Genomic DNA, 17,330 nt, shown 5'->3' on the forward strand with positions numbered 1-17,330 from the left:
CATGACTTCACAGTTTACAAGATGAGAGCTCCGGTGCATCTGTCATACAGTCAGTGGTCGCTCCTCCACTGGTGCCTGTTACTAAACATGTTTCTCTAGAGCAACATCTTCTGCATGGCAAGAAAAATTATAATACTTTTAAAATTTAGTTGTGGGGAAAAATATCTTTTTGCATGATGGATATACATAAGAGCCTGGTTGTATTGTCTGTCTGAGATTTTTTTTCATGCACTTCCACTGCAGATATGAAGTTATCTGGGTCAACCTGCGGTGACAAAGATGATCCCAGCACGTGTTTATTGGGTTAATAGATTGATCCCGTCCCTCAGGTGCAGTGTGCATGAGCAACTTTTCTCCTTTTGAGCAAGAACACAAACAAAACAACAACGAAATAAACGAGCTTTCCCGTACAAAAGAATGCAAAGTGTTGCAATACGTTGTGGTGCTTTTTTAATTACTATTTCTTCAAAATGTATTTTATTATAGCGCATATTTGAGGACGCACTCCAGCGGCCCTCCTGTCATGTCCACAGTGAACCACAGGGCGGAGACCTTACACAACGGCTCCCCTCGCAGGTCCCTCCCAGACGGGCGGAGCGTCGGACGAGCGTCGAGAAAATGTCAACAACATGCCGGAGCTTTCCTCAGAAACAGAAACCGAAGCGGGCAGCAGCGACAGACAACAAAGAGATCGCGGCACCGCGTCATCCCGCAACGTCGTGTCTCTAATATCTCAACTGGCAGATGATAATCTGACACTCGTGCGGGTAGGAGGCTCCCTGTGTGGCTTGCTGGTGCATGTTGGGGGGACATGGATGTGCATTATGGATCACTTCCGTGCCTTCCTGCATCTTATAGTTTTGTATTTGGTATATAAGAAGGTATCATGAATCTGGACTTTCATCCCCTTTGTGCCATATGGTGTCAAGTGAACATCCTATCAGGCCTCACCAGTTGTTCCCCCCCACTCCCTTTCTTGATGGCCCCCTTGAGTCACCATTACACCTGTCAAAGTCTTCCTCAGTGGTGTCACTGCTGGTACAACCTGGTCTTCCTGTCTGTCAGCTCTTTAACCCCTTTAAAACCCGCTCTCTTGTCTCTTGTACAGAACATAAGCACCGGGCTGGCGGTGGTCGGTGTTGTTGTGATAGCGAGGAGTATCAGACTGGTAAGAGAGAGAGAGGCAACACATGCAGACACACTCAGGCATCTTTGTGGATTTAAAGGAAATGTTTAATCAAGGATGAAAATGCAGTCCCTGTGCCAATGGAAAGTCAGGTGAAGTTTCCCCCTCAAAACCTTTCAGTGGCTTCGCAGCAAAACTGTTACATTGTTCCTCCAGACAGATGAATCAGAAGGGGACTTGTTTTAAAATGTGAGAAAAACGACTGAAAGAAAACTTTAAAATGTCTCCATACAGCTCAACCGGCCTAATCCAAGCTGCAGGGAGTCCAGAGATTTCAAATAGATTTGAAAAAGACATTATTTACACAAAAAAGTGTTGGCATGCACCCCACCTGAAAGGGTGTCAATAATGTCTTTTCACATCATTTTGGGATCTTAGGGGAACTTTGATTTCGCTGAGCTGTGTGGAGCCATTTCATGTTTTTCTTTTAAACAAGACCACGTCAGGAGAATGTACCGTCAGCACTGTTCTGCCGTGGAGCTCCAGAACTGTTTCTTGGACTACGAAACTCTGCCGACTTTCTTTCACTGAGATACTGACTACATTTTTTAATTAAGAATACCATGATCCAAAAATAGACCAAGTGCTGATTTCACAATAGGGCCGCAACATTTAATCCACCATTTGTCAGCTTTTGAATTAACTATTTTGATTAATCAGTTTGAGTTTAATTATATGGCGAAAAAAAGTCTAAATTCTCTGATTCCGGCTTCTTAAATGTGGGGTTGTGGACAAAGTGAGACATTTAATAAACCAAACAACAAATTTATTTATTTTATCTAGCCTCAATATGGGTTTGATTTAGTCGGGCCAGTTGTTGAATAGCAACAGACGCAGCCTCCTCTGACCCTGCATCGAACAAAGATCACATCAGTGGTTAAAACTGTTTTCTAACTGTTCAACAAATGTCATTAGTGATGATAAATCTGTAATTTGTTGTTAAGGCAGCCAACAACAGGCAACTATCACTTAAAGAAATTGCTTAAAATGTTTGTCCCTGATTGTAGTTCATTAAGGTGGACACAACGTGAGATATTTGGTATATGGGTTAGTGTTCGTTAGAAAATGTTCAAGTACAATACAAGTACACAAAAATTGTACAAAAGTTATACTTTCCATCACTTCTAATACACTTGTTAATAAACAAGATGTACATTTTTACCAAATGATTCATTGATTTGACTCCTCAGATCACCAGATTTCGAGCTGCGTCAGAGATCCCTGCTCGCTTCATCGAGAGGAACGTCAGTCTTCGTGGGAAAGTTCACTCAGTCACAGAGAGAGGAGTCGAGGTGGAGCATGTTCCTATTTACCTGCCGGTCATCTCTCCGTTACTGTCCAAACACAAAGGTAGAGCTGGGGCGTCCTTTGAGTGAAGGCATGGAGGCACGCGCACACACACACACACACACACACACACACACACACACACACACACACACACACACACACACACACACACACACACACACAATGCCGACACAACAATAACCAACTGAGAGTCTGAATCTTGTTACATCAAAATTGTCATTGTGACATTTTTACTTTGTATCGTTAGACTTCGTTGCATTTGATTACCTCCTCATGAGTGAGAGTGACGGGTAAGCTTGTTAGCTGTGATATCAAATCAGGCTCTTCACTGAGCTATAAAATCAAGTAGCGTATGCTTCCTATAAAGTGCTCCTTCAGCAGCGTCAGTGAAGGACTCCCATGTGCAGCAGTTTCAAATATTACCTTCGTCCCACTCGACCTCCAACATTTTAAAGCTGGTTAGACTCGTCGTCTTGGATTTGAGGCTGTGGCAGAAAGATAACTTACTGGAGTTTGTTTCATAGATGTGATTGGTCTGAGTTTGGTCATTTTCATGTGAAGTCTAAGGCAATCATAATTAGGCCTTAATGTTTAATTTCAATACCTTACACCAATTAAAATGTGCCTGTATTGTAATTACAGCTGCAATCAAATGTCTGGTCAAATTTGTAGTATTTTACGGTTAGATTGGCACTGATTTAAAGGGACAATTCACCCCAAAGCCATGTAGATTTTAAAACTTTATCCACAGCACTTGTGATGCTCAGAGCACAAAAAAATACATTTGAAAAACACAACAGCAATGTCTTTATCTATCTAGCTATCTATCTTTTTCCAGAAGTCATGACGTGGCTACTCAAGATAACCTTGTCATTAGCAGTTTCATGTAGAAACATTTTTTTCCCACAAAACTAGATCATATGATTGACAGGGCTGATAATATCGTGACCAAATATCGCAGGTGAGAAGGGGTTTACATTTACAGGGTGAATCAGTGCTGAACGTACTCTCTGAAGTGACTTCTTCTTAAATTTTGTGGAGGCTTTTCTTTATCAGAAGTCAGACGACGTGGATATGTGTTCAGTGTGTTCCTCCATGAACCCCAATACAGCTGTCACCACTGGCTCTAAAAGTGTTGTACTATTAAGTGATGTAATAACCCTTCTTTCTTTTTTAAGCTTCCTTGCCACGCAGGAGGAAGCGTGCATCTACTCATGGATGGGAGGCTTATGCAGTTCTGGATGTGAACATGAAGCCTCTTGTCCATCAGTTCATACAGCTCCCTTCTGCGTGGAGGAATTCAATTCATTGAATTTTATGAGGGCAAAGTTCCTGTACAGCTGCTTGTGTTCAGACGATATTTGACAGTTGAAAAGTGTCGCTCCTTTTGTTAAAATTAACAGAAAAGGATAGCCGAAAAACATGTTTGTATTTCTCAAACTAAGTTTACAAAAAGCTGCAATCTTTACTGTAACATGGATTAAACTGGAACTTTTCCCCCCTCCCCAGGTGCACTCACGTCCCCGATGCTGGTGCATCTTGCTGGGGTGGAGTTGACTCCAGAGGGCAGGGTCTGGCTACAGAAGAACCTGACTCCTGCCCAAACAGTCTGGCTAAAACTTATCAGCAGAGAGGATGACGCACTGCACTGTCTGGTGTCTCAAAGCAGGGTGAGGCATTTCTCATGCATTTATACATTTGTCAGAACTGTTCACTAAATGTGACGGGGCTTGATATTCCATGAATCATTCCCTTGTATTCCCTCATGTCTCCAGCAGGGGTCCATGTGGAGCTACTGTATAAACGAAGAGGTCCTCAGACTGGGTCTGGCTCGCACTGCGCCCATTGTCGGAGTCCTGCCTGACTGTCGCCTCTACTGGCGTCTCCACAAACGGCTGCACAGGGCAGAGGTCAGGGCGGAGAGGAAGGGGCGGGGACTGTGGAAGGAGGACAGCCTGTGGGAGAGGGCCTCCAAGGCTGTGAGGGACAGCGCTCTGTTCAGACTGATGAGGAGGATCTTTAAGAGGACGTGATACACTAAGTGACTGACTGCTCCGAGACAGAGCTTTGAAATGAGACAGGACACAGCCTGTGTTGTTCATATGGTACAGCTGTTGTTGCCACGGTACTTTGTGACACATTTAAAAAGAGTCTAAAAGTCTTTAAAAGTGCCGTTTATTACTATTCTGTTATGTGTGATGAAATCAATCACATTTCCCCCGTTATTACAAAATACATGCTTTAATTTCTGTTTATCATTCCTTGTTGCACCTGTTGCAAAGCCTCATGGTTAATCTTGACAGTTTTTCGCTGTCTTTAGAAGTTTGAAATGATTAAAAAAAAAAAAAGCTTGTTAAAGACTCTCTGATTCTAATCCCTCGGCTTTCACTTACCCCACTAAACTACAGCTTAAACCCAGCCTCCTCTGCCGGTGTGTGTGTGTGTGTGTGTGTGTGTGTGTGTGTGTGTTTGTGTGTGGGACACCCCACTGAACACAAGACGGGGGCGGGGTATGTTAATGATGTTCAAAATGGAGAGGGGGGTCCGCTTGTCCCTCCCTGAGATCACTGTTGCTATAGAAACACCAAATGTGAAATACAAAGCGAAGCAAAGGGTGAACACTATATTGGCCGCCCCCAAACCCCACAGGAGCCTTGCATGTTGTGTGTATGTGTGGGGGTCTTTAAGTGCCCGTAAAGAGGACCCTCTCAGCTGTAATGTGACCACGACATCTGAGCGTTTAGGCACTGAAGAAGAAGGGAGGAGACCGGGCCTGTGAACTGGCTTTGATTCGTGGTTTTTATCGTTGAAAATGAATGAAAACAGACGCATGAATTAAAATTTTTATCAGTTGTTTGGGTTCCGATGGGTGACACATCAACCCACTGCTGAAGAGGAAGGATTATGCTCATGTGATTGTCATATTGTTTGCAGAGCAAGTCCACTGCTAAACTTACCCCACCCTCATCCAAGCAAGGCAAAGGAAGAAGAAGAGGAGGAGGAGGAGGAGCAGGAGGGCCTGCAAACGAGGCCAGCCTGTGATGTGTGTCCTCTGGGGTGCAGGGTGAGGGGGTCTCGGTGCACTGAGAGGTAGCACTGAAGCACTCAATCCAATGGGCACAAGGAGATTAGTGCAGAGGGGAGGAGGGTCACAGGGGTAGAAGGGGATTTTGGGTCCGAGCACAAAGGCAGGAGAGGAGGAGTCACGGTGGAAGGGAAAGGGAGTGGGGAGTGAAGGAGGCGAGGGGTGGGGGGGTGGGGGGGGTTGATGAATCAGCTAGCCTCTCTTTTATTGTGCAAATGTTACTAGCGACTGTTACGGCCCAACGGGCTCGTGATTGGTGGGCTGGTTTAAATTGTAAGGTGCATTTCACTGCTGATGGCTGTTGCTGCCAGACTTTGAACTGTCACTGAGGGAGGAGTGGGAGGGAAACCACGGCAGAGGAGGCTGGCACCAAGAGGGGAGGTGGAGTAAAGTTTCCAAAGGTGGAAATCACTGAGACTTTTAAACAAGAGATGTCTTTGTAATCTTTAATGCCGCCACGTCTGTTGTCTCAACTTCTAATTTCTTCATTTATGATGGTGACCTGAGGACAGTATGCTGGAGTACTATTATACTTTTCTAGTTTTACTATACTTAGCATGTCTTAACATTTGCTCATGTTTAAGTTAAACGTCTAAGTGATCATTTCATAAAATGAGACGCCTGTTGGAACTTCAGGAGGAATTCTTCATCATCTTTTAACCATTACTGGGCAAAAGTTGGCTGCTAGAATAATACAAATAAAATGAGTACAGTTTTAAATATGATATAATTAACATTTTGTAAACTTAAAATTAAGAAAAACATGTTACTGTCACACTGGTCAATACATCTAATAATGACAACAGTTCATGGAGCTTTATGTAAAATGTTTTAGGGCTGCAACGATTATTTACATTGCCTATCAATCTAATGATTGTTTTCTTGAATAATCAGTTAGCTATTTGGTCTAATAGTGTCAGAAAATGGTGAACATCATCAGTGTCTCCAAGGCCCAACATGGCGTCTCAAGTGTCTTGTTTTGTAGACCAGAAAATATTAAAGGTGCGAAATATGGGATTTTTTTTGTTCAAAACGTTCCAAAAAATATCGACCAAATGTGAAGTTAAAAAGTTTTGACGTTGTCGACTTTTGCCAGTCATCTGTGTGTTGTGTTGAAGAGATAGCTACTAATGTTAGCATGCTAGCCAGCTAGCCCCAGGTCTGAACAGGACTTTCTCTAAATAGTCCAAAGCTCCTTTGCTAACAGCGTAGCTACAGACGAGGATGTGTAAAAGAAAGCAGTTAGCAGAATATAGCAGATTTGGGTTTTAACACATTGCACCTTTAAGAAGCTGGAATAAGAGAATTTGTACTTTTTCTTCTAGAAAAATTACTCATACTGATGAATCTTTTGTTAGAATGTTAGCAGTTTAATTGTTGACATTTGATTAATCATTCACCTGAGTTTCAAACAAAGACTGAATGAGTAAACTGTCTTTTTGTCTCTCTTCTGGAAACTCCATTCCAAAATTCCAGTCCGGCTTTCCCCAGCTCCACTGGTCCCACAGCAGTAGCAGTCATTTGAAAAGGCGCTGTGCTTGATGTAGTGGTGGGTGCCTGCCCACACCAGTGAAGTTGTTGGGACAGTGTCCCTCCGTGTGGCCACACTGCTGGGACTATCACTGACTCATATCATCACATCTGCACCCTGTGACATGGACGCTCGGCACCTGGAGGACTGCTGCTCTGCTCAAAGTGGCGAGATTTTGTGAGGGAGCTGACAACGTGGTTTTTCAAAATCTGGGACTGAAGTGACAGAAGTAAGTGAGGCTGTGATGCCTGATGAAGGACTGACATTGTCTTATAGAACAACAGCATGACATCACAACTCACACGAGGCATTTTACCAACTTAACTTGTTTTTCAAGTCTTCCCTGTGTGCTTTTCTCACACTGTTTGCTGTCACTTTAAATCCACTGTTGGCAGGATACTGTATACTGTATCCAAGCAGATGTGCACCTGTTAGTCCTGTGTACGTGGACACACACTCTATTATACACAAAGTCATTTGAATCCTTATCTTTATTGCACCACTTCAGGCAAGTGCAGCCAAACAACCGCAAAGCATTTTTCTTTTAAAATTCTTCGATGATTGTGACAGCACAAAGGCCCTCAGCTCATGTGATCACTTTAATATTCTTGTCATGTGCTTCACCTTGTTTGTCACCAGAATCAATAACTCACCTGTGTGATTAACACATAGGCAACATTTTCCTCTGTTTCACATTTTGCTGCCCCTTTCCCATTGTGAGCTCTGCAGCGGGGGCAGCCTAACAAAGGCCTTTATTGGACTCAGCCGGTAGCCATCCCGGAGAGAGAAAGAGAAGGGGCACTCCCCCGTCCGTGAGCAGAGTCCTTGGGGATTTTTCTGATTTGATTTGAGTGGCTGAGTGTAGTTTGGGCCCGCGTGTGAAAGACAAAGAGATTTAAAGAGACAGAGAGCTGCTGTGACACTCGGTGAAAATCCATCCCAAGAACATAAAGGTCCTCCATCTCCCCATCTCCACCCCCTTCTCTGATGATAAACCTTACAGCACATTGGAAACATCTCACACAAGGAGCGTCTTTGTCAGGCAGAGTTGCTGAAAGTTATATGTAAATTGATACTGTCACTTTAAACGTGCAATATTGCCTTATTAATTGAAATAGATTTTTGCTTCCACCTGCTGACATGATAAACACTTCCTGGTAAGTGGTTGTAATGCTGGTTAGCTCTCCCATCACATGCACTGTAGAGGCTGTGTGTGTGTGTGTATGTGTGTGTGTGTGTGTGTGCAGGAATGCATGAGCTGTAAAGTGACTCCCTTGTTATTTTGTGACTTGCAGTATTGTGAGCCGTGTATCAGCTTGCTGGTGTTGGGTTGTAGGAGTGGAAACGCAACCCTTTGTGGATGCTGCGATCGCTCATGAATAATTGAAGTTTCTTGGTGGAAAAGGACAGAGGGTGAAAACTTTGGGGGATTGAATGAACCCAACTGTGTGTGAATATGTGTGTGTGAATGTAAGAGACTGAAATATAAAAAAAAAGCTTTCCAACACAACTTTCAGGAAAATGAGCTCTCACTGCGCTACGTGAGAGGCTGATCGTGCACTGAAATGGGAACCTGTGTGTGTGTGTGTGTGTGTGTGTGTGTAGGACTCCTGACAAGCAGGAAATTAAACAGTTCTCTTGTCAATGAGGGCAATGAGCAGACAGTTTTAGTCCAAAACATGAGAGTAAAAGTAAAGGATAGGAACAGGAGGGAGAGTCTTCTCTTGAAATAGATCTGAGGGGTTTGACTCCGTGACCTTACCCGCCCCTCAATTCCACGGTGGAGTGAGACTTCCTCCCCACACGCACGTTTTTACCACACACACGTGTACACATGGAAGTTAAAATAAGATTGAGATTCTAAAGTTGACGGGTAGCTGAAACTCTGGCTCTCGAGACACAGAATCGTCACCTAAGATTGTTTTTAAACGGTTGAATCAAGAGCGTCTTGTGGGTCAAATCAATAATTTCAGGACGTATTAGAAAATATTTTGACACTTCAGTTCTCTTTCTTAGTGCACCAGCTTGGACACCTCTGCAGGGGAGATTCCTCAGTTTGGTTTTACGACGGCGTGACGTTAGCGTCTGTTGACAGGCTCAGATAGCAACAGTGCCCCTCTGCAACAACTCTCGACCCCTCCGTAACCTCACTGCCTCCAGGTTCGCTCCATCTCCTTATCAGGTCAAAGGCTTAGTGAGACATTGCTGACGGGACCGTTTAGATGTTACAACTTCCTCGTCCTTCCTCTCAGCCTGCATGTGAAAACATGTCGTAGCCTGTTAGATGGCAGGGCCGAAATCTTGAGCTGTTTAATGAATTTAGCTGATGGTCAAGAAAATGAATCCGTAACAGAATTTTGTGAGCAAAATCCTCTTGTTTCAACTTCTCAAATGTGAGGATACCTCGAATATCTTTGGGGTTTTAAACGGTTGTCCAGACAAAACAAGCATGAATGTCCAATTCTGATCAGTAATTGCCACTATTAGTCGCCCAAATAATGAATCGATTAATCAAGAAAATGATCTGTCTAACTGAAGTTTTGAACATGATGATTTTGCATAGATTATCTTGAATCTGATGTAAAAATGTGACATTTGGAGTACAGAAAATAAGTTTGTAAAAACATTATAGAAATGTATTTAAAATGAACTGTTAGCAGGAATACAAGCTGTAGTGATACACCAAACACTACAACTGTTCCAACTCCCCTTCCTGTGTGTTTTTGATAAGAGAGGCAATGTTTGGCCATCTGCAACCCTTAATGTGCAAACACGCACACACCCACAACACAAACACGTGAAACAGCAGCGTTATTTTACAGAAAACATCTCAGGAGTGACAGTGTTCCTACGTGATTTAACGAGCGTGAATTCAAACGATTTGCATCCACTCCCCCCGAGACTCGTGTCATCAAGTGAAGGAGCACTCAAGCCGGACCATGAAACCATCTGTCTAGTCATCAGCATACCAAGACTGTGTACTCTCTGCTCTGATAACAACCTAACAAGCAATTACAAGCTACTCAGCAAGGTGGTTAACAGGCTGAACGCCATCGGGGGCCTCATCCCAGCTGACCTGCAGTGACGGGAGATTCATAATGAGTAACATTGTCAACTCGTGCTTTATAAACAGTTTATCATCACCGAGACGGTTGCAGATTATTCTTTTTTTAAGATTCTAAACATGATTAATCGTCACACAAGCATTCAAGGCAGCTGGTCGCATGAAACAGAGCAACCATTGTTTTCTGTCATTAATCACGTCTGTATCGATGCTCTTTGGCATGTGTCAATGTGGGCTGACAGATGCTGCTCTCTTTGTGTCACCAGAGGAGCAGTGACATACATAATGTAGGCGCACGTATGAAGAGGGACTCGCGCCATGCAAACTGAAACAGCCCCTATAGCAGAGTTATGCATCATTGAGTGGCTCCTGTGTTCATAGCTCTGGCAGTAATTTCCCGCAGTTGTGATAACACACAGCGCTGATCGAGGAGACGCCACAACAATGAAGTCCGACATAAAGAGAGAACGAGCAGTCAGGGAAGTTGACTAACCTGCCAGCAGCTCATCAGTTTGGCAGTTGAGGTTCAAACAGGAGGTTGAATATGCCTAAAAATAGACATAACTGTGATTTTAAATAAATTATAGGTTATTTGTAGAGCTGTCACTGAATCGGTATCTCTCTGTGCTGGACGTCTCGTACACACCATCATTAATAAATTGTAAATTTTAAGGTAATTAAGCTGTAGTTGACAGTTATTTCAGTATTAACGATGGAATGGTTTATAAACTGTTTGTTTACAGTGAAATAGCTTTAAACTAAAAGTTGAATTAATGTTAAAGGTTATTATAGTGTTACCAGTGTGTGTTTAAGTTGAATCTTAGGAGTTTGCATGGCGTTTTAAGTGTGTACATTCTGAAATCTTGCCATTACGACATGCACACACGTTAACTTTTGGTCCTAAAGTTACGCCGGTGATACAATGCTGCATTCTGTGACACGAACAGTTGTGCTGAAAGACGTTAAGACCATCATGCCTCCAGATGGATGGCTTGTTCTGGTTATATCTTAACTGATCTGCACATTCTGTTTCTGCTTTATCTTTTATTATTTATCCTCAACTGTTTTGCACATGAAATGTATTAGCACTGTGTTTTAGCCTTCTTGCAGTTTGCAGGAAACAAAATCGCCTCAAATCATAAGTGGTCTGCACGCTTGAAAGAAAATCAAAGCTATTATATTTTGGCCTCAGGGCACCAAACACCTGCTCTCAAACATTTGCATTCGTAACACACATGTTACACCTATAGTTAAAAGGAGGTGACATAATTCAAACACTTATTCAGCTCGATAAGAACTGAAATCTCCTGTATTACCACCGACTTCCACATTCTGTATAAAACAGGAATGTATCGCACTTTATCAGATGAAATGTGTATTTTACATGTGGGGCAGACAGGAAGAGTGGACACATTAAAAACAAATGCTTCATCCTCATGTTTTAGGTTGCGTAACTCCTGTTTGATTTACTACAACACAAGTTTGGACTTGGGGGCATCCTCGTCCTACTTCCTGCGAGGGCCTGAGACAGAGTGGCTCATTGGGCGGTGAAACATTATTTTTAAGCTGCTTTCTGTAGCCCGAGAGACAGGAAAGAACAGACTGTATTTCCCCTGAGGTCTGGGATGAGAGGGCTACTAGTGTTACATCGCTGTCAGAGGAGGGAAAGCAGAGTCACTTTACTGACTCACACAACGTGTACTGACACATGCTCGGATTGCACTGGTTTGGTTTTTTTTTGTTTTTTTTTGTTTTTTTTTACAGACATGATTATTGTAAGAAGAGGCATTTTGGCATTTTCACTAATATGCTTATTTGCTTTCTTGCTGAAGGTTCGATGAAAGATCGAGACCAGTCTCATGTCTGAATGGTAAATATGAAGCCCCAGACAGGTTAGCTTAGTGTAGTATAAAGACTTGAAACCAGGAGAAACAGCTAGCCTGGATCTGTCCAGAGTTGACAAGTTGCACCTTCCAGCACCTCCAAAGCTTGATAATTAACATGTTATGTGTAGGTTCTGGTTTTGACCTTTGAGAGTTGTGGTAACTGCATTGGTTTACGCACTAACATCCTCACGTGTATCTATTGCTGATAGATCTGTAACATGAAACAACATCGAGTCCAGGGGCTGGCACTGGATCAGTTGGATTTGGTCGAGAGGCTCTGGAAGATGGAAGAGCATCCCTAGAGGTCTCTTATATAACGGCGGTTATCTGTTCCTCCTTCTCCAAGCATAGCCTCTTAAAAAAATGTTTTGACATCTTTGTTTTTTAATTCAGTCTCTAGGCCTGAGCTGGTTAGCTAGCTATTTGTCTGAGTGATCCGTCACTATCCGCCATCTGAATAGTGCAAAGATAGCATGAAGCAAACTTTCATGTACAAGTTACATCTAGTCTCTTGAATTAATTTCAATAGTGTGAGTTAAATGGTGATACAGTGTTATGAACGATTTTGCTGGTTGCGCCAGTTTCATGACTAGATGGTACTACAGACACATCCAGGCACATCCGTGGTCTCAGGATGGATTAATGGACAGACAAGGATTCTGTAACATCTCATCTTACTCTCGGCAAGGAAGACATTTCCCAAAATGCCTTACTGTTTCTATAATTTGGGAATGTTGGGGTAATCATGATTTCTTATAATAGAAATGGATGAGATTTTAGATTCAGATGTACCAGTGATGTAGACAATATACCTACGATCATTTCTGCTGTGTAACTGAGGGCAGCGTTTCTGAAGCTCACTAACTTGCACTGGTAACCTGGTACGCCGTGTGACTAAAGTGTTTACGGTGGATTCATATAATCTAGCTGCATCACGACCTGACATGCCATTAAAGCTGCTCAAACAATGTCTCCAGTCATGTACCTCTGCTCGCCTCCTATCTCTAATTTGGACTGCGTTATGAAAACAAACAGTCATTTGGAAACATCATTCTATAATTAAGCAGGGAGCCACACAGGGCCGCGCTCTGCTGTGAGCTCAGAGCAGCTCGGAGAGAGGCGTCGCAGGCCCAAGGTGAACGCAGAGTTTAAAGAAAAGCCCCAGACGAATTTTGTGTGCTTAAACCATTTAGGGAAAGAGGTTTTTCTTTTTTTGTGAAGCAGAAATTATGACAAAGTCAAAGCTGGATTTGGCACCAAAGGGAAAAACTGATTATGGCATGAGTAGAAATATGTGCTGTAAGCTGTTCGCCCGTCTTAAAGGTCTTTTCTGCTTTTCTTTGTTGCTGTATTTCACCATGTCTATTGTTAAGAGTGAAGTGGTTTCCTCTGCTGTTTCTTTGTTTTTTATTTCTTGGAAAGTTCACTTCCAGCAGCAGCGCTAACTTTGAGCCACCAGAGTACAACTTAATATTTAATCGATGAAGATAAAACATTACCGATGTTTAAAAAGGTTGTTCTTGCATTATTTAAAGGGAACATATATTAAACATTGCTTATCTGATTTAGAGGAACAGAGCACACACTGACAAGGGTGTCGTGTTATAATAGAGCGAGTGGAGTCTCCGTCCATGTGGTCCGTCATAAACACCAAAGACATTACACACTTCTGTCTCTAGTCGTGGGGTGGTGGCAGGGTCACAGGAAAGCACTTTCACCTAAAAGATGTTTGACCCACGAGACCAGACAGTCACCTCTCCTCAGGTTTGCCGGCACCAGGCGCCAATAACTGTCCCAGAGGCTCAGAGATCCGCTGCAGATCTATACTTGCCCTGCGTGTGGGTGTGTGTGTGGTGGGCAGCAATAAATCACAGCAAGACAGATGAGCAACAGGTGGGGGAACACTAAGCGGTGAGGACTGGCAGCAGGAGAGGCGGGGATGAAAAGTGATCAGGAGGAAGTGGTGGAAAATCGGGAATCCGGGAATAATGGCGAGGAGAAAGGGAGGGCAGAGAAATGAGAACACATGGAGCGATGTGGAAATTCAAAGGGGAAAAAAAACAAAAAGGTGGAGGAGAGCGGTTTGGATGGAGAGAACCTGGTAGAGATGTAGAGACAAAGAGGATTCAAATTCCAATTCCAATTCAAATTCAAATTTACTTGCATGAAAGATTAAGTTACATGGTTGCTAAATCTAAATGATATATTATTAAATGATTACGTTGTACACAAGATAAATACACAGATTATCACAAGATAAGAAACAAGAGAGGGCAGTTTCTCAGGATGGGGGAGGTGGACAAACCCAGGATACATCTGTCTCTTAAATCCTTGTATATCTTACAATATAGTAAGAAGAGGTGAGCTTATGTCACTGTCATTCATTTTATTCAGTTACATGTTGATATTGATCGCAATAAAAGTGACACTTTCAAACATAACCTCACCACATACTGTCCCAGCAGGAGCGGGGATTATCCTGCCACTGCCACAAGATGACCTTTCAAAGTAAAACTGCACAGACCACTGACTCAGAGATGGGTCATGTATCAGAGGCCTACAGAATACATTAAAATGCAGATGAATTTCTGCCTTAGAGACACTATATATGTAACAGCAGCAGGAAGGGCAGGTTTGTTGTAATTCTACCCAAGACTTCTGCTCATGTAACTCTGAAACTGTGTCTTGCCAGTTGCATAATTTGTCTTATTTGCATATAATTGGAAAAGGAAGTGGTACGGCAGTTGTAATTTTCTTCAGATTCACACATTTAACATCCAGGTTTTAGTAAATACAACAAAAAATCCACAATTTCTCAACACTTTCCTTGGAAGCGCTGTACGTTTTTGCCCCATCTTCTCATAATAACTGTTATCTGCTTTTCCAGTAACGATGCAGTTTGTCTTGCTTCTTTCAAACTTTCAATATTTCAAACGGTTTGTCTTGACGTGTGTGATCAGTTCACGGCACAAGACATGAGATGCACTTATTATTCTTAATATATTACATTACGCATTTAATCAAATTCTGCAACATTCTTGGTCCACACGGTTCAACTATTTTTTTCTCCTTCATAGGTCATCCAGTTGTTCGGCCTCCTGTCCCCCCTCCACCCTCCCTTCCCTCACCATGAGCTCCTGGGTGGTGAACAGGAAAGGAGAGCCTCAGTACCGCCGGCACTTCCTGACGGACAACAGCACCTTTCACGGTAAACAACAGACACACACACACACACACAGCAGAAATGAATACCATGTACAGTATGTTCTCTGTAATGACTGTAAGTCACGGGAACAGACAGCAGAGGGAGACTCGCCTCCACCGTTTTGCTTCAGTGCAAAACAGGTTTTAAACTGCAAACAGCACAGCCAGCAGTCAGTCCTGTGACATCAATAAAACCTTATTAAAGTCTGCTGGGACAGAAAAAAACCTGCTGCAAGCCTCTGAATCAGTGTGTGACATGAATAAAAACCTGTGCAGAGAACTTCATTCAGACTGGATTTATTTTTAGTGTGAGCAGCCGGCTGAGACAGCGGATTTGTATTCCCCCTGGACGATTCATACATATCTGTACGCACATTAGATATGGTCGAGTCAATTATATTGGAGCCAAAGAAAAACAATTATATGTATTCATCGTCCAGCGTGTACATGTGGGCGTTCACTCAGTGTTTTCATACCATCAACTTGAGTACCATGACACATCCATGATTACCTGTTAATATTATTATTATTATTTTTTCTATTGGATACATTTAAATAAGCCAGAGCAAACTGTGCTCTTATTCCTTTACATCCTCCTCACAGCTGAAATGAAACCAGCCACATAAAGGCGTCAGTCTGATCATGATTTATGACTCTCGAGATGGTGAGCCTGACCGATCCGCCAGACAGATCAATGACAAATATCTGATCTCGCCATGCCTCTGTGGCTGCTAGAGCCGGCGTCCACGTCCCACCACCTGTAGGCAGCTTGTTACATACAGTCCGAGTGTGCGCTTTCTCCCTCTCGGCGAACCGCTGCAGGAAATCGGGCCTGTCCACTGTGGATGATGGATTGCCCCGGTTGGCTTTATTGATCCGTTTCCCCTTCTGTCACGCTCAGAAATATGAATATTATCTCATTTAAGGGAATTTCATCCACCCTTCTTGCTTAGTAAATATACTTCTTCAGGCCAAAGTTGACTCTTCCAGAATCTGTGAGTAATTATTGTTGTTTAACTCAAAATCAATACCCTACTGAGCATGAAATGAGAATACTTTCTCATTAAAAAAAAAAAAAATAAATCACACCACCTTTGTGACTCAATCCAATCGATTTATGCTTGGATGCTAATCTACAGCCTTTAAAGGACAACTTCACCCAAACATGGAAATGTAGTCATTATTCACTCACCCTCATGCAGATAGAAAGCCAGGTAAAGTTTCGAAGTTGACAACATTTCTGGAGCTTCGCAGCAAAACAACATCACAGTGTTCTCATAGTCAACTGAGGTAGATGGAGACCAACAGAAAAGATAAAGACAGAGGCTCCGGAAGTAATCCAAGTCTCCGAAAGCCCTGAGATTGTGCTTAGAGGGCGTGAATTACACATTTTTGGGATCTCAGCGCTTGTGGAAACTTGGATAACACCAGATGAGCTGTATGGATCCATTTTTTTGGTCTTTTTTTTTTTTTTTACAATTTTAAAACAAGTCCCTGTCACCTTCAGTGGTTTAGAAAATGCCACCGACAACACTGTTTTGCTGTGAAGTTCCAGAATTGTTTTGTTGACTCCAAAACTTCTCCTGGCTTTCCATCGGCATGAAGGTGAGTAGATAACGACTAAATTTTCATCATTTGGCTGAACTTATCCTTTAAGCTCTTCAGAGAATCAGAACAGATTGTCTGGGCGTAAACCGTCTGCTGTCTCCTTCACCAGACTTCAGATCAGGTTGACCTCTTGTCTGTGTTCATCCCCTCATGTCGCCGACAGGTTGTCCCTTCTCGTCAGTCAGAAAACGTGTGCCTTTCCATTCGTTTATCTCTCATGACTTTGCTTCACTCCTCCTGGCTGTTTCCAGTCGTTTGTGAATGACTGAGCAGCTGATGGTTTTTGTTTGGCCGTGGTACATAAATCAGTCTGAGAGGGTGGCGGTTTGCAGGGAGGGTGGAGGCTGTCTGTGACCAGGCAGGTGTGGATGAGGAGAGATTTGCACACAAATCAAAGTGAGCGATCACTGGAAAGCCTCAGAAGCACAGGACTGGACCGAGGGGGGACACTGGTC

The 17,330-nt window shown here is 43.0% G+C and overlaps 2 protein-coding genes across 3 annotated transcripts in view; both read left to right on the plus strand.

The window, feature by feature from the left end:
- The first annotated feature begins 238 nt into the window (after positions 1–238).
- c18h3orf33 (c18h3orf33 homolog (H. sapiens)) lies at positions 239–5,605 on the plus strand. Of its 2 annotated transcripts, none has more exons than XM_037124488.1 (6): positions 239–329; positions 487–767; positions 1,109–1,168; positions 2,377–2,536; positions 4,007–4,167; positions 4,273–5,605. In XM_037124488.1, exons 2-6 carry the CDS (start codon positions 630–632, stop codon positions 4,528–4,530), a joined length of 777 nt encoding a protein of 258 aa, XP_036980383.1. In that variant the 5' UTR covers positions 239–329; positions 487–629; the 3' UTR covers positions 4,531–5,605. The 2 variants fall into 2 exon arrangements, with proteins under 2 accessions (XP_036980383.1, XP_036980392.1); XM_037124497.1 differs by having other exon boundaries at positions 242–329; positions 4,276–5,603.
- A 2,205-nt stretch (positions 5,606–7,810) lies between these two features.
- plch1 (phospholipase C, eta 1) overlaps positions 7,811–17,330 on the plus strand; it is a 70,345-nt gene continuing 60,825 nt past the window's right edge. Inside the window, exons 1-2 of the mRNA XM_037086007.1 lie at positions 7,811–8,270; positions 15,141–15,271. Coding sequence (XP_036941902.1) covers positions 8,254–8,270; positions 15,141–15,271 — 148 coding nt within the window. The 5' untranslated portion in view covers positions 7,811–8,253. The remainder of the gene's footprint in view (positions 8,271–15,140; positions 15,272–17,330) is intronic.

Source organism: Acanthopagrus latus, chromosome 2 (genome assembly GCF_904848185.1).
Source record: "Acanthopagrus latus isolate v.2019 chromosome 2, fAcaLat1.1, whole genome shotgun sequence".
NCBI lineage: Eukaryota > Metazoa > Chordata > Actinopteri > Spariformes > Sparidae > Acanthopagrus > Acanthopagrus latus.

Excerpts from the sequence above, each read along its gene's own strand:
- c18h3orf33 (XM_037124488.1), top strand. The coding sequence starts at position 630 with ATGCCGGAGCTTTCCTCAGAAACAGAAACCGAAGCGGGCAGCAGCGAC. Across the intron at positions 768-1,108 it reads ATAATCTGACACTCGTGCGG|AACATAAGCACCGGGCTGGC; the intron begins GTAGGAGGCTCC and ends TCTCTTGTACAG. Across the intron at positions 2,537-4,006 it reads GTTACTGTCCAAACACAAAG|GTGCACTCACGTCCCCGATG; the intron begins GTAGAGCTGGGG and ends CCCCCTCCCCAG.